The 27071-nt window shown below is 51.5% G+C and overlaps 1 protein-coding gene across 1 annotated transcript in view; it reads left to right on the top strand.

Moving 5' to 3' along the window:
* Positions 1-24690, top strand: part of SMCO4 (single-pass membrane protein with coiled-coil domains 4) — a 64244-nt gene extending 39554 nt beyond the window's left edge. Inside the window, exons 3-4 of the mRNA XM_086676424.1 lie at positions 3131-3207; positions 23894-24690. Coding sequence (XP_086532550.1) covers positions 3131-3207; positions 23894-24307 — 491 coding nt within the window. The 3' untranslated portion in view covers positions 24308-24690. The remainder of the gene's footprint in view (positions 1-3130; positions 3208-23893) is intronic.
* The last annotated feature ends 2381 nt before the right edge of the window (positions 24691-27071 follow it).

Genomic DNA, 27071 nt, shown 5'->3' with positions numbered 1-27071 from the left:
TTTTACTGTGGCCATACCTGCATCGAGTGTTATCATTTTAAACATTTTCAGGTATTTTTGACATCGTCCGCCCTTTAAAGCTGAAATGTAACATAGCAAAGGGACTCAACATAGTGGTTCCTTTAGCAAGGAGTATTCTTGCAAGGCAAGAAAACTTCTAATGAGAAATGATGCCCTTGCTTTGTCAAGTCTCCAAGTGCTTTCTCCATTTTGTTATGAAGCCTGAGTGTTTTCCTGAGTGCTTTTGAGGTTACAGGGAGGGGTGTTGGGGAGAGGATATGTTACTGGCAGGACAGTGCTAGGTACACAAGGATTTTAGCAGAAGAGTTGCATTTCTGATCTCAAACGTGGACATTGAAAACTCTGAAAACACTTGAACAGAACACAGATCAATTTAATTGCTTTACAGCTAAAGCTGCTTGAAGGACAGAAAGCTGGGGTAAGGAAGGGCCAGCTATTCCACTGCCTGCCAGAGAATGTGGGAGACCAGCTTGGGAAGGGCTGACGGAACGTCTGTACCTGCTCTTGTACCCCTGCCTCCTGTTAGCCTCCTTCCCTTTCCTGGGGGCTGCCCATTGCAATCTGATCTTGTCCAACCCAGGCCTCAGGGCTGTAGAGGAAGAGTGAAAGACAGGGTGGGGTCTTCTTTCCCCCAGTGGTGATCTGATACGAGTGTTCAGTGCATACCGGGTACAGCTGGTCACGCACAAATTCGGCAATATCCATCCCAGTTATGGGGTGCTAAATGGTATCCCCAAAGGTGTGCCCAAATCATGTTACCTTTCTTAGAAAAAGGGTCTTTGTAGACGTGATTGAAAGAAGGATTTGGAGGTGAGACCATTTTGGATTATCCAGGAGGGCCTTAAGTGCCATCACAAGTGTGCTTATAAGAGAGAGAAAGAGGGAGATTTCACACACACAGAGAAGGCAGCGACGCAGAGGAGAGGTGCGGCCACAAGCCAAGGAATGCCGATGGCCACCAGAAGAAGCTGGGAGAGGCAGGGCATAGATTGTCCCCTAAAGTCTCTGAAGGGATTGTGGCCCTTGCCTCCACTTTGATTTCAAGCCCCGAGGACTGTGAGAGAATAGATTTTTGTTGTTTTGGGCCACCCAGTTAGCGAGAATTTGTTATGGCAGCCACAGGAAACTCCTGTACCAATCTGTGCTTCGCTCAACGAGGATGCCCCGCTCATCATGTGCTTGGCTGTGTGGAAGTATCGTATGTTGTCCCAGCTTCTCAGCGTCTCTGATTTCTGTGCTTACCTTGTCGTGAACCAGCAGCGAAGAGTTGGTGGATGACCGCCTTTGAGTAGCCGTGGGGTCTAGTTTCCCTCGTTTCATGGATGAGGAAACCGACGCCCAGAGAGGAAGTGGTGGGACAGAGATGACTGGTGGGAATGGAGAGACTGTGGAGGGCTGTGGTAGCGGCCTCCTGGGGGCCAGGCCTGGGCTCAGCAGCCTGTTCTGACGGTCAACTGGTGTCCCTGCTCCTGCTCAGTGAAAACCTACTGCGCTGAGCTGCTTAGAAGTTCCAGAAGCCAGGGGAATCTTGTGAAGCCTCTGCTGCCGTTAACCAATAGCAGCAGGCAAAGGATCCTGTCAAGGGTAAAAGTTGCCGTTGACTTAATTTCTAGTCTCTGTGGTTTGGGTCATGTTTTCCCTCTGCAGCCCATTTTTAAACTTTCTACATTTTCTGAGTGGTAATTATTTCTTAGAGAAAGAACATGGGATTAGACTACAATCATCTTGACTTCTGCTGTTTGAATGCAGTCCATCCAACTGAACTCAGCATTCAGGGCCCCTGAAGAACCTTGCCCTTTCCACTCCTGCCTCTCACCCCTCCCTTCCCCACATCTTTATCTCTGAGCCTCACCAAGATCATCACTCCCTGGCAGAGGGGGAGGAAGAGGTTAGATTTATGAAACCTTACAGTGGGTGAATTCATGGTTGACCAACTCAAGAACCAATGGAAAAATACGGCAAGGGGATAGTAGGCATACATATTTGAAGCTTTCAGAAGTTCACATTCATTAAAATGAACTATAAAAGCAGCGCAAACCGCCTTATCAGTCACTAGTATGTGAGCTAAGTCATCTGGTCTACCACCCAGCCCAGCTAAGCCACCAGATGACTATAGCCACATATGTAAACCAGGCAAGACCAGAGAAAAACTACCTGGCTGAGCCCAGCACTAATTGTGTAGACCCACCAAACCATGAATAAATATAATGTTTATTGTTTTAGACCAAAAAAAAAAACCCCACAGTAAATCAACTTTCAAATTATTACACTCAATTGTTCCTTATTTGCTATAGACACTTTTCAGTCTCCCACCTCTGTATTTTCAATTAAATTCTTATTTGCTTTGCTTTGTTATGGGAAATGCCCATATTAAGAGCCCCTTTTCCCCAGTGTCTGGGCCTCCGTCTTAATGTTTAATACAGCTGGGATTTTATGAATTATATCTGTTGGATCTCCTCTCTGGGTCTCACACACCCCTCTCATCCTTCGCTCTCAGCTATTATGGGACAGTACTGGAGAGTCCCGGGTCACTTTCTCCCATCTTCTTTTATTTTTCCCAAGACTTTGTTCCAAAAGCCTCTGTTTCTTCACCCTCTACTCTGTTCTTTTTCTGGTCCTGACCCTGGATCCATCATTCTTAAATCGTTGATTCTCGGTCGCAAGGAACAGAAATGCTCTCAGGCCGGCTGACCTCAGCAGAGGGTTTGCTGTAGGAATCTCGGGAATGCAGGGAGCATAGTGTGACCAGCCTGCTGGGGACTGGAGCGGGAAGGCCCCTTAATCCAGAGGCTGCATGTTGTACAGTCCTGCTCACCTCCTGTGTGTGTGTGTGTGTGTGTGTGTGTGTGTGTGTGTGTGTGTGTTTCCCTGGATAAGGGCTCACCACTGCTCACCTAAGTTTGCACATCTTCATCCTCAGGTGAGCAAGGGAGGAAGCAGTGTAGCTGACCCTGGCGAGAGTCCCTCCCCAAGCCAGTCAGTTTGGGGAGGGGAGCCACGGGACCACCCTCTCAGCGTGGCCTGGCGGGGGGGGGAATCCCCAAAAAGGGGTCTGTGTAGGGGTAGCTCCCCAAAACCTATGATACCTCTTATTTTGATTTCTCAACAGGAATAACCCAAGTCACCTTTACTGGAAATCAGTTTGCTGAAAGCCTTGAAACTGCAGTTCTTGGAGTTGAAGAAAAGGTAAACAGAAGGAAATTTGTACCTACTGAAGTTCTCTTATGAGGGAAACCATTGTTGGGGAGAGATTACTGTACCCCTCATTCCTCAGACATGCCCAGTCCTGTATGTACTATTTGCCCCCATGCTGTCTGCCTGGCCAGGTTCCTGTTGATCCCTGAAGGCCTTTATCAGGCGTCACTTCCCCAGAAATCAGGCCTTTTTTTATCCCCTCCCGGCTGATAGCGCTTCTCCTGTTTTGGAATCCCCATATCCTATCTCCTCACTGGCGGGTACCATAACGAGCTTTACGTTATCACTTGTGCCCCTCCCCTGTCCCATCTTCATCCGTGGCTCCTTCTCTGTGAACCTCCCGTCACCACCATCTGGGTATTTCCACACCTGATTATAGTTGTGTGTTTGCACGTTGGCCATAATGAGCTCTTGGAGGGTGCATCTGAGTTGTGCCTGGATGCTGAACAGAGTCTCATCTCAGCCTTCCCCACTAGACAGGCAGTTCCTGTATGGATTCACTCTGCACCTTTGCCACTCCACCCTTGTTAGGGGCCTTCAGTATCATTTTCAAATCGATTCTGTTCTTTGAGCATCCATCAGAAATTGCTACTCTCTAGATGTCCTTTCTCTTTGGGCTACTGGTGACATGAAGCTAATAGCAAAGCTTCTGTGTCTGATTTTTAGTTTTTATGGGCAAATATGGGCCCACATTAGGAGCAGTAATCCAGAAATTGAAAGGGAGGGGAGGTGTCCTCCCGTCTACTGGATGGCAGACCTCCTCCTCCATCCATCTGTATGATCTTCTGAGCTGCTTCAGTCAGCAGACGGTTGCATCTTAACCCACGTCCCTGCTCCAGACCTTTTGCTTTAAGCGAATGAGTCAGCAGGTTCCTTTTCCCAAACTGTTTACTGCACTGCTAAGTCTCCTCAAGAAGTTTCTTATTGATCTTCCCAGTTTATGGGTCACCGTTCACATAGAGTGCTTGCCCGCCCCTCTCCTCCCCTCCAGTAACCACAGTGGTCTCTTACCTTTGCACGGGGTGCTTCTACACACTGCACCAGGTCGTCTTCTCCCGCCAGTCCTAGGGAACAGGCAGGGGCAGCTGGAACCTTCTCACATTCAGTCAGGAACAGGCTCAGAGCAGTTAGATGTCTTGCATGGGGTCATGTTGCGGGCGTGAAAGGAGTTCAGCTTTTCCCTCCCCTGCACCGTCTTGGCCCTTGCCCTGGAAAGCCACTGCTGCCATCACGAAACCTGGGGCCCTGTCTCTTCCCCAATCCCGGGGTTCCTCCCACCGAGAGGACCCTTGACCCTCTGTTAAGACATGCAGCCTGACCCTGGTGTTCCCCCCACCCCAGCAGGGCCACTTTCTTGAAAAAGTAGTTCTCTTCCTTCCAGGACCCTCCAGTCAGTCCTGTAAGTTTTATTTTTGTTTGGGCTTATTTAAAGGCAGGAAATTTAATTAGTTTACATTGATACTTACTCTAGGAGTAAACCGAAAGACACTAAGAGGGGTTTCATCTCGCTGTATCTAATGATGTCCCCCCCCTTCTCCTTTAAATAGTTGCAAATGCTTCTGTTAATCAAGGCGGCAGAGCACAGTGCTTTATTGCCACGTGGAATTGTTTAGTTCACTGTGATTTTTAAAAAATGGCTCAAATTTTAATTAGAAGGCAGATTGTTAAATGACATTTGATTTGTCCTTTGACGGGGGACTCGGAAAACAGACCCATCATGATAGGACAGCAGGTTCTAGTCCAGAAGGAGGCATATTAACTTAAGAGCAGGATGTGATTTCAGTGAGTCATTGTTTTCCTAAAATAGGCTGTCTTCTCTGGTCTTTTGTTAAGAGAGAGAGACCTTTCTCTGCATCTGATACCACCTTAGATTAGCATTTCCCTGGGAGAGGCTCTCACTTGGAACCCCCTACGCGGGGTGGTACTCCCAGTGGTATAACCGGCAGGGCACAGGACTAGGTACTAAGACCTTCTGCTGGGACTCCGTGAAAACGTCACTATCGAGAAATCGGCAAACCTATTACGATGCTTGTAATTGAAGAAAATATTGGTCTACATACTTTACTTCCTCTTGTGGTAGGATGCAAAATATCATTTATCATGTTACTGTTAAAGTTACTGCTTTCCTGGCCCCAAAGCTGGCATCGGCATCACTACTGAGGGTCATCATAGAAGCGGCCTGCGTGGGTGAACTTGGCACCATAAACTCCTTATGTGGTGCCCCAGCACAGTAGCAGGACATCCAAGCGCCTCGGAGGGTGGTGGGAAGGGTCACCAGTGAGCAAGGCCCAGGCGTCCATCGTTCCACACGACTCCTCTGTGCTTTATAGGACATTTTATACCTACTACAGCAGCTGGGTAACTTGAGTGTCTTGTGGGTACCCCAAGCTCACCGGGTCCAAATTTTATCTCTTGGTCTCTTTCTAACACAGCCCCTTTGCAGACCTCCCCTAACCCCCATCTCATTAGAGTGCGCAGCTGTTAACTCACTTTTTCAAGCCAGAAACCGGGGAGTCGTCTGTTAACACTCACCTTTCTCTGCCTCCAGATCCCCAAGTCCTTGAGATGCCCTTAATGTAGATCTCGAATTCATCTGTTGCCCTCCCTTGTCCACCCCTGAAGTCCAGTGACACCAGTAGGCCTTCACTGCAAAGGCCTTTGAATTGCTTGCCCTGTTCCCACTTTCCTTCCATTCTGCTCATCACTTTGGACCCAGAGTGGTCTTTAAAATACTTGTCATGTCACCTCACTCCTTGCTTAAACCTGCCAGTGACCTCCTCCTGCACATGGATGAATCCCAACATGCCTAGCATGGCACACGGAGAGGATTGCGTGGTCTGGGCCCCAGGCCTGGCGAGAGGTCTCACAGCATTGGTGACATCACGTTCAGGTAGCTCGTGAGACACTTTAACCTTTCGCTCTTGACTTCTTCGGCAGGCTGCAATGATTCTGATTTTCCAAGTCATTTGTCAGGCTGGCAGCTGGCAAAGGTGTACTTAGAATGGATGCTGTGTTCTGGAAAGTGATACAGGGAGTGATTTCTTCCTCCAAACCCCACAATATCAACTTTTAGAATACAGAGGTGGGCCACTATTTCATTTGGAACTTTAATAAGCAAATAACCAGTATGTAATCGGCTGGAATTTTAATACCCCTGCTCCTCTCCAAGTAGCCTCCCTTCCAGATATTTCGATGTAAAAACATGTGCAGCCTTTAGGTCCAGAAATCATGATTGAAACTTGGTTCTAAGTCAGCAGAAGAAAAGACTGACATTCTATAGGGGAAAAAAGAAACTAAATATTAGTGCACAGCTTTTTCTTTTTAAACACCTTTCTCCTACCCTGAAGCCTACTTGTTTTCTTTACCTTAACCTGAACTTTAAAAAAAATTTTTTTAAATTTATTTTTGAGAGAGCGAGAGCAAGCATACATGCTCATGAGCAGGAGAGAGGGGCAGAGAGAGAGAGAGAGAGAAAGAGAGAGAGAGAGAAAGAGAATCTTAAGCAGGCTCCATGTGAAGTCTGATATGGGGCCCGATCTCACGACCCTGGGATCATGACCTGAGTAGAAGTCAAATCGGCTGTTCGACCAACTGAGCCACCCAGGCACCTCTAACCTTGAGTTTTTGAACCATGTACACACAAACACACTTGAAAAGGGAAATCTGTCTTAATTGAGTGACACTCTCTGCTCTCCTCAGGCCTTCCATTCAAGGCAATTAATGGGAATCCTGAAACCCCAGCTTTAGTTCTGGTACACTATGACCTCAAATTCAGACAACTTTTCTGTGATCTTGAATTTGAAACTTTTAATGATTCCAGGTTGATAGTTCGCTCTGATGTGTTGCAAGCAAATGGGAATACCAGGCAAGGTGATGCTAATACAGTGTGATGGGCACTATGATGTTGTGTTACCAGGTGTCATGGGAGCACAGAGATGAGCCCCTTATCCTCCTTAGGGCCTGAAAAGTTGTGAAATGCTCTTAAGAGAGCATGGCCCACGAGATGGGTCTTGAAGGAGGAGTCTGCCAAGTGGGAGGAGTGACCGGGAGAAAAGAGGTGGAAAAGGGCATTTCAGACAGCGGCATGGATGGAGGCCCGGGAGGTCAGCAAGAGCGTGGCACAGCCAGAGAGCTAGCTGTACAATGGTTGTGGCCGCTACAGGTAAAGGCATGGGGGTTGGGGGTGCTGAATGGTGTGCCGGGGGCCTGATCGTGTGGTGGAACACCCCCGCGGGAGTCTAGACCCTGTGGGTTCCTGGATCAGATCTGTCTTTTGCAGTCGGGATTCTGTAGGCTTGGTCTCTACCTCCAAGGCCTCTTGCCAGTGGCGTTGGTCCAGTTCGGAAGGCCGCACACAAGGCCTTTTATCAGGTTTTGCGGGTACGGGACTCAAAAATTCCAAGTTTAAGGTATGTTGTAGGCTGTCCGCCAGGAATCGCAGAGACATTTTTAGAAGTTCCCGAAGTGTGATCGGCGTTGAGTTACAGCCCCTCTGGCGTTTATGGATGCCCCTTTGGGGTCCGGCCGCCTTCCTGTGCTGGGAAGCGGTGCGCTTCAGGCTCCTGTGCAGCACAGACTCACAGGCTGTTGGATTTCCTGTAGATGCTGGAAATGGCACTGTAACCGGGCAATGTCAAAACCGTCTTGAATGACCGGTAATTTGCAGTTGCTGGGAACCTAGGTGTTTAATTAGCAATGACTCCTAGCTTGGCTTTCTCATTGTTAGTTTAGCATGATTTGGTTGGCGGTTAACCTTGGAGTATACAGCAATGCATATGTATACCAGGGATGTGTTTTGGCCTAAGAGTTTCCAGCAACTAGGCTTTAAAACATACACGAGGTTGAGACGAGTCATCCCTACCCCTTTGCTGAAGAAGATGCATACATCTCCTGCATTTGCTCATGGGGACGGGCAGGTTGTAGCATCCTTTCCCTGCCTCTACAGGCAGTGATTTTAGAAGGATTTAGACATGTTTGTGCTATTTAGGGCTCGAGCAAGCAGGAAGTTAAGGCAGGGATACGCAGGCTACGAGGCTGTTGCAGAAATGCTCATGAGCGAAGAGGGGAGCCTGACCTAATAATGGTAGTGGGGGTGGAGAAGGGGGGATATGTTTGAGAGATGTTTGGGATAAGGGGCTGGAAGTACTCAGGGAACAATTTGATACTGGGACTTGGGGGTCAGGGAGGTATCCCGGAAAACCTCAAACTTCTGGTTTGAGCAACATCACTAAGAGGAACGGGCTTCTATCATACGGCGAACACTTACGGAACCCCTCGTGGGGGAGGCAGACAAAGAATGATTCACTCTTTGAAAAGGCAAAACGAAAGAAGGGCCATTTTCAAGGCATAAGAGTAGGCAAAAGGGTAACTAATTTTGGCTATGGGGGTCGGGGACATTATCTGCACAGCAAGAGTGTGTAAAGCTGGCCGAGATGAAGAGACCTGGGGGTAGGCGCATGTTGTTTTGTCTCTGCGTTCAGAGGGGCAGAAGTGTGACCGCTTGAGGTGATGTTGGGGGTGGGGTTGTGCTCGGCATTCAAGGCCTAGAAGGCCAGGCCAAATGTGCACTGTGTTTTGTTGGCCCTGGGGGCCCCTGAAGGCTTGGTATAGCTAGAGGACCAAGATCAGACCTTGGATTAAGTGAAGTTACTCTGGAGACTGAGGAATCAGAGGTGGAGACAGGAAGACATGTGGGTAGAAGGCAGTGAAGACTTCACGACAGCGAGTTGTTGGCTGGGTTTGCCTCAGCTAGCAGCAGCCACACGGCGGTCTACAGGGACCCGGCACCTTGCGAGCCAGTGGCACTTTCTGGAGTCTGCAGACAGGCCACTGGCAAAATCAGTCAGCCTCGTCTTCAAACTGCAGGTTCTATGTATGCCCTTTGCCCAAACCATCCTCACTGACTGTTCAGTTTGGTAAAACAGCCTAAGGGTCAGCAAAAAAAAAAAGTCGCATTTAAACTAAAGATCATTTAAACTAAAGATCAAATATGTATCCCTTTGTTAGCAACAAACTCAACTCCAGCAGGCTGAGGTCATTGTCCGATGGGGTCGTTCTCCTTCCCCTACCCCCAGATCCGTCCTCCTGGAGCCTCCAGGGAACATTGATATGCGGCTGCCGAAATATTTAGCAGCTTAGTTTATGGTCTGCCTTTTGCAGAATATTTGAATTTGGGCAGCAATCAAGGCCTGCAGTGAAGCACAAATAATAGGCCCTGAGACAGTCGCCGGTGGGTTTGTAGAGCCCTTTCTGGATTGAGCTTCTTGCCTCTCCGCTCTTCCTCATGCTCGGGGTGGGGGTTGGGGGGAGGCAGACAGGAGCTGCATCATGTTTCAGGTGAACTTCCCACACATCCTTCTTTGGGGCGGGGGGAGCTCCTGCCTCCGGGTCTTTGCCCTCCCTGTTCCCTTCCCGGCACCCCCTTCCCCTAGCTGTGCTCAGGGCTTGCGGTACTTTTCCTTCAGGCCTCTGCTCTCTGCTCAGATGCAGTCCCTTGTAACCCTCTCTGTCACAGCAGGTCCCCTACTGTCATCGTGCACTGGTTTGTCTTCCTCATGGCACTTTGCTCCTTGACATATTACATCTTTGTCTCTTGTCTGACTCCTGCCCGTAGAGTGTGTGTTCTGTCGGAGCAGGAACTTTGTTGTGTTCGTTACTCCATCCGCACTGCCAAGACAGCACCTAGCTCGTGGAGGTTGCCCTGTACCTGGGGGATCAGCGACCCCTCAGGGGGACCAGTCCGTTAATCAGTGTGCATATTCCCAACATGTAATCGGTGCCTGGTACCTGGTAGGTGCTCAGTAAGTGTTTGAATGAATGAGTTGGGGAGTGGGTGACTCTGCGTGTGACTAGCTAGTCCCCCGCGCTTGGGTGCTCAGCAAGGGTTTGGCGGATAAGTAAATGAATGGATGCGAGAGCTTGCCCGCCTCTGAGACCGACTCTCTCGATGGGGGTGAGCCCTGAGATTCGTTATTTGAGGACGGCCCAGATGTAGTCTTGGGTGCAGGCAGTCACTGTTTGTACTTGAAAATTCAGTCAATACCTCACTCTTTCTCAGTTTGTCTGCCATCAGCCAGGCTCTGTAATTAACTTGCTGTAATTTAGCTTAGAGATGAATTTTTCATTTTAAAGATGCCATAAACAACCAGCGCTTATTATATCTGGGTTGTTAATGAAGTTCATGCCTAACAGAACACGAGGACGGCGTTACGGGCTGAGGAAAGAAAGGGCCGTTAGCCCACACCTGGCCGTAGAAGCCGGAGGACAAGCAGATGAGTCCTGGCAGGCTGTGGTTCTCTGTTCCGGGGGTGCTTCAGAGTGTGGGGCATCCAGGCAGAGCCCCGCTGTCTGTGAGGGGTGCATCTTCCTTGGGGTCACATTTTACCCAGAGATGTGGAGAATGTGATGTTTCAGGAATATTGAAAGAGGCGAATTCCACAATGCTTAGTGCTTAAGAGCAGGACTCTGGAACCAGACCGTCTGGGTTTCACAGGGTCTCACCACTTACTCGTGTGGTGGCCCTTCCTGGGCAAGTTACCTGACCTCCCCAAACCTCAATTCTCGTCTCTCAGATGGGAGCCTGTGACACAGGCGAGTCTCCCGCGTGGGGACACTGTCAGCATTCAGTGACAGCCACCGCAGGCTTTCATCACAGTGCCATGCACATCTTGAGGGCCAACGTTATATATGATTGCTTGACATTTTTAGGTAAAAGAGGACACAAATGAAATTTTATTCTTGCAGTGGCTCTGCCCCAGACCTGGCCTCCAGGGGTGAATGTTCATTCACATCTGCCGTATCTGAGATGGAAAAGTTGGCGAAGCACCACCTTAAAAAGACCGAATGCGCACCACTGGCTGGGCTGCTCGTTTTCATGAATATCCCCCCCCAAACTTGCCTCCTTCTTAAGCTGTCACAGAGTTGGGCTGTCGTTCACAGAGTGGTAGATTAGGGATGCTTGCGTTTAGTAACTGCTGTCTTAAAGTACCTAATTGAACAGCAGATGAAGTGAGGGAACCTATAGGTTTGGATACAGAATTGCCACCTAAGGAGTCACTGTGCTGGGGAGTCACTGCGCTTACAGGAACTGTAGCCTTTCTGAGTGCTGGGACGGACCTGACTTGGTGCTTGCGTTTCATCCATAAACAAGCCTGTTACCCATCACGGTGAAGACCGTCAGCGTGGAACCCTGGTCCTTTGCTTTCGTCTGATTTCTGAATCTCTTCCCATTAGTCTCTTGGTTTTCCCTCACGATGGAGAACTCCCTCCTCCAGCTGTAGGCATCTTCTGTCCTCCGTTCAGGTCTGTCTTCCAGAGCACAACTAAACCTGGCCCTTCTTCAGCATGCAACCTCGGTTCTTTGTGATCCGCAGACCTCCGGGCCTAGCGTTCACACAATTTCACGGGGAAATGAGATTTTTAACCATTTTAGCGGCCCTCGCTATGCGGAGGTCTTCTCAATGCAGTGTTTCTCAATCTGTCTACTGATTGTACAGACTGATTGTCTCTTTTAGTGGACTGCAGTGGGCATTTTTTTTCTGGTGAAATAAAACAAAACACATCAGAGTGGTTGTTCATAATAAGCTTATGTATTACCTTGTAAAACTTTGTTTCAGTTTGTGTGGTGTGCCCCATTAATTATATTGCTTTCTGTGCATCATAACCATTTCTGAAGCCATTGCTTTCAACCCCCTTGCGAGAATTTCAAGTTACTTCTTTTCTTTTTAGTTGTCTTTTTTTTGTCCTTCCTGTGGGTGGATTTGCTTCAGGGCGGCTGGCTTAAAACAAAGTTGCCAGTCGCTGTGAATGTCAAAGTCCTCATTAAAGCAGGACAGTAGGCTGTCCAGAGTTAAATGACAAGATCCATCAAAGGGCCTGCTTCCTCCCCTTCCTCTCCTTCAGTGAGAGGAACTGGTGGTTGAACACCTTGAGAGCCTCGTGCCATTGTAGGGCGGGGTCTGGAAAGCCATGGTTTCCTCAAGGCTAGAAGAGCTTCCTCTGTCGCTGGTCCTTGCAAGGAGCATGTGGGGACCAGCCTGCATTCACGTGGGCTTCTTTGCTTTCCTGGAGACAAGCAGGAGAGGTGTCATCTTGTCACATGTTGTCCTGACAGACGTGACTGTAACTTGAACTGAAAGGAGATGGGGGACGTGACTCCAAAGACGAAGCAGAACGGAGACTGAACAGGGTTTTCAGAACCTGCGTTCTGGGTGTATTAGGGGAAGGGGGCGGTGGGGAGGCAGGTGTGCTGGGGGAGGGGCTCCCCTACAGGCCACAGAAGCCCCTTGTGCAATGGTGGTGTTCTGGGCGCCAGGGCCTATGCCAGGCATTCGCTTTTGCAATCACATGCCGTCCTCATGTTGTCCGTCTCTCACGTGGTCCTGACAGAGCCCCCACCCTGGTTCCTTCTAGCACCCTCCACCTCTGTCCCCCCGTACCTGCACCTGCTCTGTTGGTACCACCTGACTGTCCGCGCTCTAAGATCTGTGACTGCAGGTGGGCCACATGCTGCTGCGGTTACATGGTAGCCCTCTGTTGCATTTGTCCCCCTCGGGGACAGCTATTTCATAGCTCTTCTCTCTTCAGGCTTCTGACATCCCCTCCATCTTCCTGCCTCCTGAGCTGGCGACCTTCTTCCCGTTATCACGCACAGCCAGTGGCGGTCATGTGGGACTTGCACGTACTCCCAGCACCACGTCAGTGGCCCGGAGCCCGCTCTGCCTCCCCCAGGGGTGCGTCCATCACATCTTTCTCCTTCCTTCTCCTGGTGCACTTCCCCTTATAGTACGAACATTCTGTAACTGCCTTAACTACCTGACAGACAAACAGAACAAAGCTCTTGTCCTCCTAGCCCATAATTCTGACCCTCTTTTGATGATGATGATGATGCTTGCTAACCTTCCGTAGTACTTAGTAAGTATCTGGCATTCTTCTGATCGGTTCATTGGGTACAATTTTTGTCCCCACTTCTCAGATGAGAAATCTGAGGCACAGAAAGATTAAGCGCCTTGCCCCAAGTCACAGGGCTGGCAAATGCCAAAGTGGGGTTTCAGAGCCGACCCCCGGCCTCCAGGCTCCGTCCGGAGAAGACTTGCCTCCTGCTGGCCTCTGCTGTCTCCGCCCCTTTCCTCTCTGGAACCAACTCCTCTTGCTGCCCCCTCCTCACCTCTCCAAAACCTTCCTGGGACCAGATGAGATGGTCGGCTCCTTGTTTCTCAGAGCGCTTTCCGCACTTGCCTCCCAGGACACCATACTCTTCCTGGTCTTCCTCCTTTCACACATTTTTAGTCTGTTTTGCTGGTTCCTCCTCTGCCCTCCCAGATCGAAGCATTATGTTGCACCAGAGCTCCGTCTGGCCCCGGCCTCTGTCCCTGTCTGCGCTCGCCTACCAGCCTTGTGGCTTTCAGCCCCGGCAGCCTCACATCCTTGCCTCCAGCCCAGCTCTCGCCCTGGACCAGACTCCTGTATCCCACTGCCTGCTCGCTGTCTCCGCTAGGGTCTCCAGCTTGATGCGTCCCGGCTTCCCGTGCCCCCGCCCCACCTGCCTTGCATCTTTCCCAATCCCCGAACGGCCCCTCCAGCCCCTCCAGCCTTCCGTTCGTTCAGGCTTTAGTCCATTTCTTTTTTCCCACTCCAGTTCCAGTCTGCTGGTAAGTCATGTTGACTCTGCCTTCAGAGTGCACGCAGGACCTGACCACTGTCCACCCCATCTGCCCCTTCCCTGGACCGTGCCACCGTGTTTCACATGAATAGTGCACTGGCGTCTTCGCCAGTCTCCTTCCCGCCGCCGCCCCCTGCAGCCAGTTGTCCAACAGTGCTCTTTTTAAATGCAGGCAGAGCCCTGGGGGGTGGGGGTGGGGTAATCTCATCCTCCTCCTGCTCCCATTGTGGCCTCTCCTCTAAATGCTCCCTTCTGCCGTCCCCAGGATGCTGGCCGCTGCACTGCCTCTCAGATGTGCTGGCAGTGGCGTGGGGGCTACCCTTGGGCCTTTGCACATGCTCTGCCCTGTCTGGAAGGTCTTCCCAGGAATCTGCACAGGTCACTTTCTTACTTCCTTCGAGTCTCTGGTCCAAAGTCACTTTCTCCTGAAGCCTTCCCCGAATGATTACTCTAAATGTGCAGCCTCTGCCCCACCCACTCCCCTGTATTTTCTGCACAACACATAGCATCCTCTGACACACATTCTGTTCATTTGTTGGTTGCCTGTCTCCCCGTGTCCTTGTAAACTACCTGAAGGCAGCGTTTTGCCTGTCTTGTTCATAGCTGTATCCCCTTAATAGCCCCTCACATACAGTAGGTGCTCAAAAAATATTTGAATGATAGGTACTTTTATCCTTGGTTTATAGATAGAATAATTGAAAGTCTGAGAGTTACTTGCCCAGGGCCACAGACCCTAAAAGTGTCAGGACAAGGATGGAAACCCTGACATGAGCTTAACTGCTTTGTTGCCTCCTTTTTCTTGTTAAATAAGGACAGTAATATGTGACACGCAGAGTTATTGTGGGTATGAAACGGATAATGCGCAGGAAAGCACTTGTAAACCCTGGGGTGCCAAAGGACTGGTACTTATCTATCTTTTTGAGAACCCTAGCCTTTCACATCTGTTCTTCAGCAACCCTCCCAAAGGCTCTTTTGTGTTCTTGGGTTTTTATTTAGGAGAAGCCGGTACTGCCTTCGCCAAATTACCTACTTTCTTCTTCCTTCTGCCCTTGGTGAGAGAACTCTGTGCCTGTGCGTTCGTGTCTCTTGGCTTCTATTGGTAGTTCGGATCCCCCCCACCAGACCTGTGGCCTGTCAGTGGCTAGGGGACCGGTGTGTGTGTGTGGGGGGGGGGGGGGGTGGCTGGAGCTGGCATGCATGTGGCTATTACTGTTCATGTCTGTGTTCCCAGGGAAGGCGCTTATGTTATCAGCAGGTGCTTAGCGGGTGTCAGGAGTCCCGTCTTGCACAATCCTCCTGGCAGCCTGCCCACCCCCTGCCCCCGCTCTCTGCGGCAGACTGGAGTGAAGTGATCACAGGCCCATTATGGCTAAATACCAGGCACATAAAATGAAGCAGGCGCACTTGATGAAACACAGAGCTGCCGCTCTCAGGCGCGCAATTTATGTTTCCCTGAACCCAGGGCAGCTTCCCCAAGTCTCCTAGCATGGGGCACGAAGCAGTTCAGCCCTTCCGATGCTCCCTGTTACAATAACGACACAGCCACGAGAAGGGGTGCTAGGAGTCCCCCCACATATACCCTTCTTACGTGTTGTCTATTCGTTTGAATGCCTGGTTTTCAAGTAGGAGAAAAATGCCTCCATTTTCTCAGCGAGCACCTCAAACTGCCTTTTCTGAAGACGGGAGAGCTGCGGCGCTTTAGGAAAGGTGACCAGCATGGAAAATAGGCGGGCGGTTTTCCGGGGGAGCGGTCTTCCCTGGGGAGCCACCACCTGGGCCTGGCCTCCGTACTCGCATTGATTGTGAGCCGACGTGGGGGTGCCGTTGACGCAGTTCACAACTGCTTAACGCTGTCACCAGGCCAGGCCATGTCGTGCCGTTCTCCACCGGCACCTCTCCGACAGCCCGTGACATCAGGTGAGAATGGACAGCAAAGAAATCAGGCGACGTCAAAGCAGCCGGGCCCACCGCCCAGCTGGGGGCGGGCGTGCAGGCATACTTTTCAGGAAGGAGGGCAGGCTTTATCCCCTGCTGAGTGCGACAAGCCCAGGATGGCCTGTGCTCCCTCTCAGTCACCCTCCCCGAGTCCACGGCCCGCAGAACCGTGGGGCTGGAACCAGACGCGGACTTTTGATTCTGCACCCCATCCCTGCGCGTGCTTCTAGAGGATGCCGGCCACTTGGAGGCAGCCGCGGTGGTGGGGAAAAGCAGTTTCTGAGCCAGAGAGCATTCGGTGAATCCCAGCTGCACTGCTGACTGACCGCCTGGGGCCTCCTCTAAGCCCCGGTTCCCTGGTCTGCAAAACGGAGTTACAGGCAAAGTGAGGGTTGCGTGTTTGTGGGCGACTTTAGTGTGGTAGCCTGACAGATCGTGTTCGGGAAGTGATAGCTGCTGTTCCTCCCTCGGGGTGCCTTGGAGGCGTAGTGGGGTCACACAAGGAGGATGGGAGGACTTTGAAATTAGGTCTGAGTTCAAATCCTCTTTCTGTTCATTCATCAAATGTTTGCTGAGTGCCTGTTATGGATCTTACACTGGGGTTGAGGCCGTGCTGGTTCCCTAATGGTATTTGACCTTGGGGAAGTCACCACACTTTTCTGAGTCTCCGTTTCTTCACATAAAATGGGGATGAAAAATACCAATCTTGCGAGACTGAGTTGAAAATGAACTGAGCGTTGAGAAGTGGCAGCTGGCTACTTTATTCTTTTCTATTGTAACTTTTTTCTACTGCGCTGTAGAATTTTCTACCGTACCTCTGTGGGGAGTCCGTACGATGAACTGCTTGTTAGACTATTCCAGCTTGGATATTTAATGCAGCGGGTGTTTGCTGAGCACCTGTTATGCGAGAGGCACCATGCCAATCCAGGGGAATAGTATTGCTACCCCATAGGAACGCACAGTCCCCTGGGCACATCAGAGCCCCAGCTGGTCACCAGCCACTGGTCGGTGCTGCCATAGGGGCGCCAACCGAGTGCTGGGACAGCACTGAGGAAGGAGCCATTGCTTCAGCCCGGGGAGGGGGCCGACCGAGGGTGAGAGAGACTCCAGCAGGCAGGGGACAGTACAGGGGAGAGGGTCTCCAGCAAAGGCACCGCCGTGGCACAGGTGCGGAGGTAGGAGTGTGCAGGGTGGGAGTGCAGGTGCGTTGGTGGCTGTGGCTCACGCCAGGCGTGACAAGGCTGGGGAGATGTGTTCGGGCTGGGTTGTGAAGTCTCAGAAGTCCTCAGCATTGTGCGTGGAGGCCAAGACGTGGAAAGCTTAGAAGAGGGCAGAAGGTGGTGTGCCTTCTTGCATGGGGCAAGCACAGCACTGTCCAGGACAAGCGCTCCGTGAGCCTTTCGTGGGGTTAAAATGTCTCTCATAGCCACACTAAAACAGGGAATACAGAACAGGTGAAATTAATAATATTATTCTCTTAAAAAAATGTTTTTAAGTTTATTTTTGAGCAATAAAGAGAGAGAGAGAATGAGCATGAGTGGGGTAGGGGCAGAGAGAGAAGGAAGGAGAATCCCAAGCAGGCCCCGAGCTGTCAGCACAGAGCCCAGTGCAGGGCTCAAACTCACGAACCGTGGTCATGACCTGAGCCAATATCAACAGTTGGATGCTTACCCAACTGAAGTAGCCAGGCGTGTCCCAATAATATCATTTCAACGTGAATATGATCTTATTATCATCATCCCAACACGAATATTCTTTCAACATGAATGAGAGTTTATCAAAATATTATATTTTGATATATTATCAAAGTGTCATTTCAGCATGAATCAGTGTAAAAATTTAAATGACACATTTCACATTATTATTTTTTTCTGGTGTGTATTTTACATTACAGTACAGCTCAGTTTGGACCACAGCCACATTTCAAATATCAGAGGCTCGTGTGGCTAGCGGCTGCCTCATTGAAAAGCAAAGGGTTAGCGGTTCTGGAATGTGGGGAGTGGCAGTGATCTGTGTAATCCGGAATCTTCCCTCAGCCTGAACCAGCCTTCTCCCATCAAACCTTTGAACAAACCTGTCCACCACCAGATTGGTGACTCTGGTAGTTATCAGCAGCCAAAAGAGAAAAAACTGGGGGATTCCATCACCCACGGGCTACACGCTACGAAAACAAAAACGAAAAGCAGAATTCCCTGGTGTTTCCTCCCTTTATGTGTATCTCCACTGGATAGACCCCCCTGGAGAGCAAGGCACTATGTGCCGTTTATTGAACAACTGGTATGGCCTGTTAATGTACTGGATGTTCAGATGACACATCCTCCCTAATTTTGTCAGCACGTCTGCAAAGCAGGTTTTCTTATCCCATTTTACAGAGGAGGCAAATCAGGACATGAGAGATTAAGTACCTTGCCCAGGGTTGTATGACTGGACCTGACAGAGCTGAGACTCAAACCTGGTTTCACACCCTGGTTTACCTCTGCTCCTGGCTGTTTCTCTAATAGAGTTAAACTCTGTACGTGATGTGTACATACTTGCATGTGTATGTAATACACAAGTATATGTACGTATACATATATATATACACATATATATGTACATAAAGGCTATAATCAGAGAAAAATCGCCAACTTGAAATGACTCTGTAGAAAAAGAGGTGTTCCCACGCTTCCTCTCTGCCTCTGCCTCCTGCCTACACACGCTGGGGCCCAGTTGGATGGTTGCAGCGCTGACCAGTTGCCCCGGACTGGCATTGGTGGGGGAGGGGGAAGAGCAGGTGGAGTGTCATTGGAATCCGGTGGAACCCAAGTGTTTGTGAAGTCTTCCGTTTCCCTGGTTAGGGGAGTTAGAGGCCGTCGGGGGGGACCAGGTGGCAGTCACAGTTCTGAAGCTGGAACTCGGCTAGTGGCTTCTCCTTCCTGTCTGGGCTGCTGGCTGGGAAGAAGCCAGACTGCCCAGTGTGAGCTTGATCTTCACCTTCCTCTCTGTGAGGGGCTGGTAAGCGATGAAGTGGTCCCAAGTGGGGAGTGGGTCAGGAAGGTAGGTGGGTGGTGACTGCTCAGGCTTTGCAGTCCGACAGATGTAGGATTGACCTTCCACTCTGCCACTCCCTAATTTTGGGACCGAGGCAGGGCTCTGGGTTCCTCACTGGTGAAACTGGGGTGATCCTTGCAGCCAGGGCTCTTTGCACTGGAAGCCAGAGGTCCACTGGAGCCAGCTCATGAAAGAGGTGTCCACCGTGAAATACAGAAGCACAGCAGTATCCTGTGAGGACCAGAGCCTGGTAGAGCTGGAAAGACGGGAGTGTGGTCCCCTCTGCTCCTGTCTCCTCTGTCCCCCACCCGGCTTTCTCTCTTGCCTTCTGCACAGGGCATCAGATGGGTTCCCAGGTGGCTACGTGTAGTGTCCCTTAGTGTTTCTTACTCTGGATTTCCCAGGTGGGGGCTGATTGACCCAGCCCATTTTCTCGAGGCAAGCCACACATGTCAGAGGTCCTGGCCAAGTGTGGTCGAGCCAGTCGTGACCCAGCAGGCCACCTGGTCCGGTGAGCCGAGGCCAGTGCATGTGAGGTGGTCTGCCGGCTCAAAAGGAGGCGGGGCCTGGATATGAAGCATCTATGAACTTCAGCCTTAAGGGCTGATGTTTCCCTGCTGAGTTTGCTTTTTTGCCCTCCAAGATGGTTATTGCCTGCCTGCTCTTTCCTCAGACCTGCCTCCCAACTCCCAGCCTTGAAGCTGAGCCCTTTCCTGTTTCATTAAGAAAGTCGGAGCCTCTCATTCCTACCGCACAGCACAGACCTGCCTCCTCCCGTCCCCGTCTCCCGGTGGATTTGAAGCCGTGCCTTCACTTCTCTCAAAGGCAAAGTGGTCCTCGTGTGCTCTCTTTTCAGCATCAGGGCTTGCCCCGTTCTGCTGGTCTCCCCAGACATCCTCCGGTTTCCCACCCGGCTGCACATGCTCTTCCAGCAGGGCCCCAGACCAGTTGTCTGCGCAAGTGCTGGTCAGAGTGCTGGTACGTGAACCATTTATCGCACGTTGTCACAGGATTCGGGAGTGTGCGCCAGAATGTAAGTCAGCTGTGTACCACGCCTGATTTAGTTCAGCTGACTTTTTTTTTTTCTCCATGGCTAAACTTTGTCAATGAAAGAAGCAGAGTGTCCATCTGCCTTCTGGCCCAAGCTTCTCCCTTCTCAGCTGAGTTTGTGGGTGACACTTTTAATAGCCCTACTCTGCACCCTCCCCGCTCTGAAGTCACTCATGTCACATCTTCATGTTGCCAAGGCCCGTAGATGCTTCTCGATCTTCACCTTGGCTCTCAGTAGTGTTCTGAAGCAGTACCTTTCTTGACTCTCTCGGCCCCCAGGACTTTATATTCTGTTTCTCCCCTTCACTGGCCTCTTCTCCCCAGGCCTCTTTGCTTGTTCCACAACTCTCTGTCCTCTGTCAGGGGCTGCGGGGCCCAGGCCGGGCCTTTTCTCCATCTACCTTTAGTGAGCTCACCTTGGCTAATAGCAGATGACTTCCAAATATAGATCTTCAGTCCAGCCTGAGCTCCTGACTCAGCCCAGCCGGAGCTCCTGACTCATTGCTCCAGCCGCCTCCTTGATATTTCCATGGCGATGTCCAATAGGCATCCTCACACAGGGACAGAGATGAACACGGCACTTCCCGGTCTTTCTCAAGCCCACCCCTTCCCCCACCCCTTCTCCCTCCACTCCTGAGGCAGGACCACTGCCAGCCAGCCGCTTGCACTCCAAACTTTAGGTTCACCTGTGATTTCCCCCCTTTTCCTCAGAGGCCACATCTAATCTGTAAGTAGGGCCTGTCACTTGTGCCCCCAGAGTACGACCAACCGACTCTGTCCTCCCGGGCACCACTCCCTCCCCCAGTCTGAGCCACCCCCTCCCATGCTGGCCTGCTCCCTGAGCCTCCCTTGTTATTCTGCCATGCCCCCCCCCCCCCCCCCCCCCCCCCCGCCCTGCTCTCTACAGAGCAGCCAGAGGGAGCTTTTGAAAGCCTGTGCCTGCCAGTGGTGCCTCCTGCTGCTCTTGGGATAAGACGAGGCTCCCTACTGTGGCCTGCATGCCCCACCCCCCCCCCCCCCATGACCTGGCCTCTGCCGCCCTCTCCAGGTCCAACTGCCACTCTCCTCCTGCCTGGTTCCTTCCACTTCTGCTGTGCTTCCCAGCTTCTGTCCTGGCTGGTCCCCTCCCCTCTCCTCTGGTGTCATCTCAGAGACGTTTTCCCTGATTCTTGGGCCCCAGAGAGAGTGTGGGGCTGTTGCCTGAGGTCCACAGCATAGGTGAGTGAGAGCAGGGAGGCTGCCTGCTGTAGCCTGACGAAGAGCCCGGGATTCAGACCTGCCTGCTTGTTCTTTCAATCCTGACCAGACCTGCACTGTCCCCAGCAACTTGAGGCTTTTTTCTAAGCTCCCAGGAACTTCTGAGTGCATCTTACGGATAGCAGGATAGCAGGAGCTGGTCACCACGGAGGCTGATGCCTTTGAAATGCTGATGTGGGAGGACCGAAGCCAGGGCCTGTAGGGTTCGCAGGAGCAGCTGGGGCCCTTTTTAACTCCAGGCTTCCAGGGGTGCCTGCCTGCGGCCGGGCCTGTGAGGGGCCTTGTGAACAGCACCCGCGGGTGCTCCGTATTTCACAGGCCCGACAGGCCATTAGCTCCCCCCTGCCGGGGCATAGCTGCAAATCCGAGTGCCGCTAATGGCTTGTCTCTTTCTAAACAAACTTGTGAGGCCCCGTCAGGGAGAGGATGAACTGCGGTTCCTAGCTGACAAGCGGTGCTGTCCACTGCTCTGCTGGTGTCCTCGTCTCTAAAACGGGGGATAGTGAGCCTCTTCCATCCTGTGCGTTCCAACTTCACAGCCCTGTGGGATGCGCCCTAGCAGCATTAGCTAACGTGCATCGAGTGCCTTCTCCACGCCACGCACCGTGTTACGGATTCTTGTCTCGTCCTCACCATGGTCCTGTGAAGGGCACACCGCCATCATTAGCACCTCTCAGGTGGTAGCCGGGGCTTTGAGAAGCTCAGTGAGGCTGCCCAGGGTCGCGGGCCGGTGAGTCGTGGGGGAGAGGAAGCCGGCTCCGTCTGGCTCAGCGGCCTGTCCTGCTTCCCTGCAGGTGGTCAGAGCACCATGCACTTGTGCGTTTTCAAGTCCTCACGGTCAGCCTTTGCGAGAGACGCTGTTCTCATTGTTCAGATGAGGGCAGTGAGGTCCGGTGAAGCTAAGTGACTTGCTCACAGCCATGCAGCCAGTAAGCGGTGTGTCCTGGGTTTGAAGCCAGGTCTGTCTGAAAGTTCTGTGAAAGATTTGAAAGGGAGAATTGGTAAAGCCAGGGATTCCTACACCTGTCAGGTGTTAAGAAAGTACTAATGAGTAGTTTTCAAATCCTAGTGGAAATTGTACATTGGCCAAAGTAGGGCTGCCCTGGAATTAAGTATTTGCTTTTGGCTGGCGTTGGTCATCCCAGTGTACTAAAATTAGTCATCTTGTGCCGTAAGAAACTCTGCCTGATGTGGGTAATACAGAAAAAATTCCGGGGTCCATAGGAGATGAGAGGAGTGGTAGGATATATTAGGGTCCCTCTACCAACAGTTGGATCTCATGTAAGACGTCTTCTGTCTCAGAATCCACGTTTCATATTCTGCCGCTTAATGTGGTGACTTGGGTGTAAATGCTGTCTTCTTGTCAGCATGGTGACAGGCCGCACACTGCCCTGGGACAAAACTGCACACACAAGGTCATGCTGCAAGGAATATTGGCGTGTGCTGCCCTTCTGCCTCTGAGAGCGTCGAACTCCATGCTAGTCCCAGGATACTGTGATGGACAGATGTCTTGTCTCGTCCAATATCTAACCTCCGCTTGTTTTTCGCTTTAAGAAAACACTCCACCCACTATAGAGATTGAAAGGCTGGGCTGTGGGCGTATTGGGCCTCCGCTTGGCTCGTCTGACGCACACAGGAGCTGGTGGCGCAGAAAAGCCAGGCGCTCGGCAGCCCATCCTGGACGGTGACAGCAGCCACACCTAGTTTGCAAGGACAGTCGCGGTGGCCTCGGCGCCTCCTGCTGCAGTGGCGGTGCCCAGGTGGTGCTGTGGTATGAGTGGGGCTCTGGTTATGGCCGCCCGGCTCCCTCATCCTGCTCGTGGCCAGAGCCCAGGCCTTTGGCTTTTCTGGGGATCCTGAGACGTGCCAAAGGTCTCTGAGTCAACTCCCCCATCTCAATCAGTCAAAGGGTTGCTGCCGCTTCAAGCTAAGAATCAGACTTCTATGGAGCTCTTGCTGTAAAGTTGTCCGTGGGTTTTTCATTTGTTCCCAGGCCCCTGATGGCACTGCTTCACCACCTGAGCCCCTCCTCGGGGCACAGAATTCACGAGAATCCGAGTGGGCGGCAGGACCGCAGGCTCAGCCAGTCTCCATTGTCTGCCTGACCCAGACAACACTGTGCCTGCAGCCGGTGGTGCACCCCCAGACCGAGGGTGCTGCAAGGGTGGGACTTAGTCCTCCACCTCTTCCGCAGCTCCTCCAGCAGTGCCTGGCACATAGTAGGTGCTCAGGAAGGTTTGGACGGATGGACGAACCGGGGCAGAGATGGAGAAGTCAGTGCCTCTGGGCCCTCTGTAGCCCTAGCAAGGCTGACCAGGCCCACGATCAGGCCCGGGGCTTGGGCAGGATGGAGCCATGTGCCTGGAATCTGCAGGCCGCCCAACAGTAAAGATCAGTGGGGGAGGGTGTGACACTCGGAACAGTGAGGAAAGCGGGTGGGGCCTCGGCGGGGAGAAATGTGCTCCTCTCATCCGAGCGGAGACAGCGTGCCGTCCGTGTCCCACGTGCACAGAGGCCCTGTGTGAGCATGCCGGAGACCCATTCACGGTACGCCCCCAGGCCAGGGACCCTGGGGTCCATCCAGTTTGTCCTCAACCCCACCACTCAGAGGCTGTGACCTCTGTTGTGTGACCCCTGTTGTTCTAACCCCTTGTCTTCTAAATTGCAGGTATGTCTCCTGGGTTAGCATTTGCCTTTCAGTTTACAGTTTCGTTTCCTTTTCACTCCGTTCGTTTTCAATCACAGTTCTCCCCACAGGAGGTTGTGCGCCTTGACCAGAGGAGCGTGGCCCGTCCTTCAAAACCCTCTCCGGACGCCTTCCTAGCCTCGCCCGGGAAAGATGCGGCAGCTCAAAGGCAAGCCCAAGAAGGAGACGTCCAAGGACAAGAAGGAGCGGAAGCAGGCCATGCAGGAGGCCCGACAGCAGATCACCACGGTGGTGCTGCCCACGCTGGCCGTGGTCGTGCTTCTGATCGTGGTGTTTGTGTACGTGGCCACGCGCCCCACCGTCACCGAGTGAGCACTGTGGGCGGGCTCCCCAAGCAGGCAGTGGAGGCCCGGGAGGGGGAAGGCCAACGAAACATGGCTCTCGTGTCCCGAGATTTTCCTGATGCTGAGCTCCGAGCAGGGGCACCCTGTCTTCTCTGGTCTTTGACTTGATTAAAGTTTCTCCAATTTCCCTGGGAGGGAATAGGGAACGTTTTATCAGTGAACGTGCCATACACCTTATGGTCCACTTCATGTGCCTTTCAGACTTCAAAGCGGTGTGTGTGTGTGTGTGTGTGTGTGTGTGTGTGTGTGTGTGTGTTTCTTTGTCTCTCCTAAAATCAATATGTAGCCCACCTGGTGAGAGGAGGAATCTCTGGGTCATGAATCAGTTGGAATCAGTGCTCACCCCCATCCCCATTGTTTTGAACATGACTCTTTCCCTCCACAATTTCCAAAGGGACTGTACTTCTTCTCTGCGCTTAATGTGATTTGAAATATGTCGACTCAGAAGTGAAATATTTATTTTTTTGAATAAAGGAGATAATAGCCTTAAACTGGATGCTTTATCTTGCTTTGCCAGGAGGAGGCCTTGCTCTCAGGGAAGTGCAGGGTGGCTCTGTGTGTGTGTGTGTGTTTCTTCACGCTGCTCCTCCCCCCCGGGGGCTTCTTCACCTCTCCTTCAGTCCCAGCTTGAATCCCTTTCAGTAGCATTTGTGCTTCCTGACTGGAGCAGTTTAAGATTGGGAAACTCTTGAGAGGGGCAGGAAGGGTACATTCATTGGTCTGTTTTAGCAAAGTAAGAGCTCTAACTGGAATATGACTACAGGTGCTTTTTCCACCAGTTAGAAAGGCCACCCGAAAGTGGTCCTGGAGGTAAGGGTCAGACTTGGTCCTGTTCCTGCTGAAAGGAGGCAAATTGTTTGCAGCCCAGCTGAATTTTTGCTGCACATTGGCCCTGCTAGAAGGTTCTGCACTGTACTCTAAGGGCATTGTTAGCCCGGCCCCGGTTCCTGAGGGAGTGACCCCTTTTTGGAAGTCAGATTCATGATGACTGTTCCGAGGGTGTCTGTCCTCCTGTCGTTGCTGATTACACAGAGATTTGTGGGGAGAGAAGTGCTTTTCTAATCACCGAGGCTGCATGACTTACTCCCTGATGGCTCAGGCTGTTACAGGGGACTTGGGATGTCCGGGAGCAAGTTCCTCGGGAAGATGAAGCAGTTGTTGAAAGGAAGGACTCCAGCTGATGCCCCACGATCCCGGGACTCGGCGAGGCTGACAGAGCTTTGTGGGCCACTCTGTGAGAGCTGGTCTCAGAGGGAGACGCCGTGCGGCCTTAGGCACGCTCAAGTGCCCGTCGCCCTGGAAAGAGATTTACTAAAATATTTATCAAATGCAGAGGCTGCTAACATAAAGTTTTTCATAGGTTTCTATTTTTCTCTCCCTTGTCTGGTTCTCTTTTATAAGCCTCAGTGCTTGTGGTCTGGGAAAGACTGAAGGCCGCTGACTCAAGGACCTGCTCACGCAGGGGCACAGCGAGGAGGAGACATCTCTGTTCTTCACGGTGGCCACAGGGCCACTGAAATGCAGAGCTCTTCACCCTCCTGCCCCAAGAGTGGGTGTCGAGGCTGCCGCAGGGACAGCCTGTCCAGTCTACCAGAAAGAGCCCGGGCTGCATGCCACAGATTGCCTGGTCTGTATCTTGTCCCCAGCCTATGCCAAGAACAGTGGAAACTCACTAAGCCTCAGTGTCCCTGTCTGTAAATCACTGGTCGAGTCGCTTCTAGGGAAGGGGGTCATCTAATACAAACCAGGCTTATGGAGCAAACCTGGGTTTTTATGCAGGTTTTGTTGCCAGAACCCCTGAGTCCCCTTCCTCATGTGAAAATGGAAGTTATCTTGCTTCATAGGATTGATGGGAGGAATCAGTTGACATAGTAAATTTGTAAAACCATGTCTGATACCTGGGACGTTTTGGTTACTCCACATTTTCCATGGATTAACTCATTCATTTTTCATACAGTCCTATGAGGTAGGTACTATTAGTACTTAATTTGACAGGAGTAAACTGAGGCAGGCCAAGAGACTTGTCAGTGTCTTACAACAGGTGAGCAGTGAGGAGCTCAGGTTTATTTTTATGCTTTCATTGTGGGAAATTTCAAACCTCTACAGAAATAGAATAATATGATATGTCTCACGTTGTCATTGATGAGTTTCAGCAAAGCCAGCACGTGGCCACTCCTGCTCGTCTATCTCTGCTGCCCCCACACCCAGGCACCCTCACGTGCACACACATGTTGGTTTGTTTTGCAGAAAGACAGCACATGAGATCAAGGCCCAGACAGGCCCTAACACCCATGCTCTTCATCATTAAGATCTATTACCTCTTAATAAATACTAATGTCCTTCTGTCCACTCTCCCAGTCTAGGGAAACCTTTCCTACCCACAGATGTGTGAACAGCCCTTACTGGTAACAGTAGACATGAACAGCTTTAGACGCCATCTTTAGACACACAGGCTGTGAGTTCAGCTTTGTCCACCGGGTATCTGACACCCTGATCAGTATCTCATCTGTTGCTCCCTGAGAGGAACCTCAACCCCGTAGCAGTCAAGGAGGCATATCTGTTCCATGGGTTCCTCATTAAAACATTTTGGCAATCTTGCTTAGGACATTTTGGGTATGGTGTGAGAGAAGCAGGAATTCTGGGGAGTTATAACTCAGCCACTTTCTGGCCACATGACCTCAGTCAGGTCCCACATCCACCAAGTAAGGTTCATTTTACTATGTAGAGGATGCTGGGAAGATAAATAGGAAAAGGGCATGACACCACGCCTAGTGCGGTGTAGATGCTTGATAAGTGGCCATTCCCTTCCTCCTCGTCAAGCCGCACAGAGCACACATCAAGGCCTGCCTCCCACGGCTTTACTTGCCCGGCC

Source organism: Puma concolor, chromosome D1 (genome assembly GCF_028749965.1).
Source record: "Puma concolor isolate L17-30 chromosome D1, mPumCon1.1.hap2, whole genome shotgun sequence".
NCBI lineage: Eukaryota > Metazoa > Chordata > Mammalia > Carnivora > Felidae > Puma > Puma concolor.
Note: the sequence above shows the minus strand (reverse complement) of the source record. Positions and strands in the feature narration are given on the sequence as shown.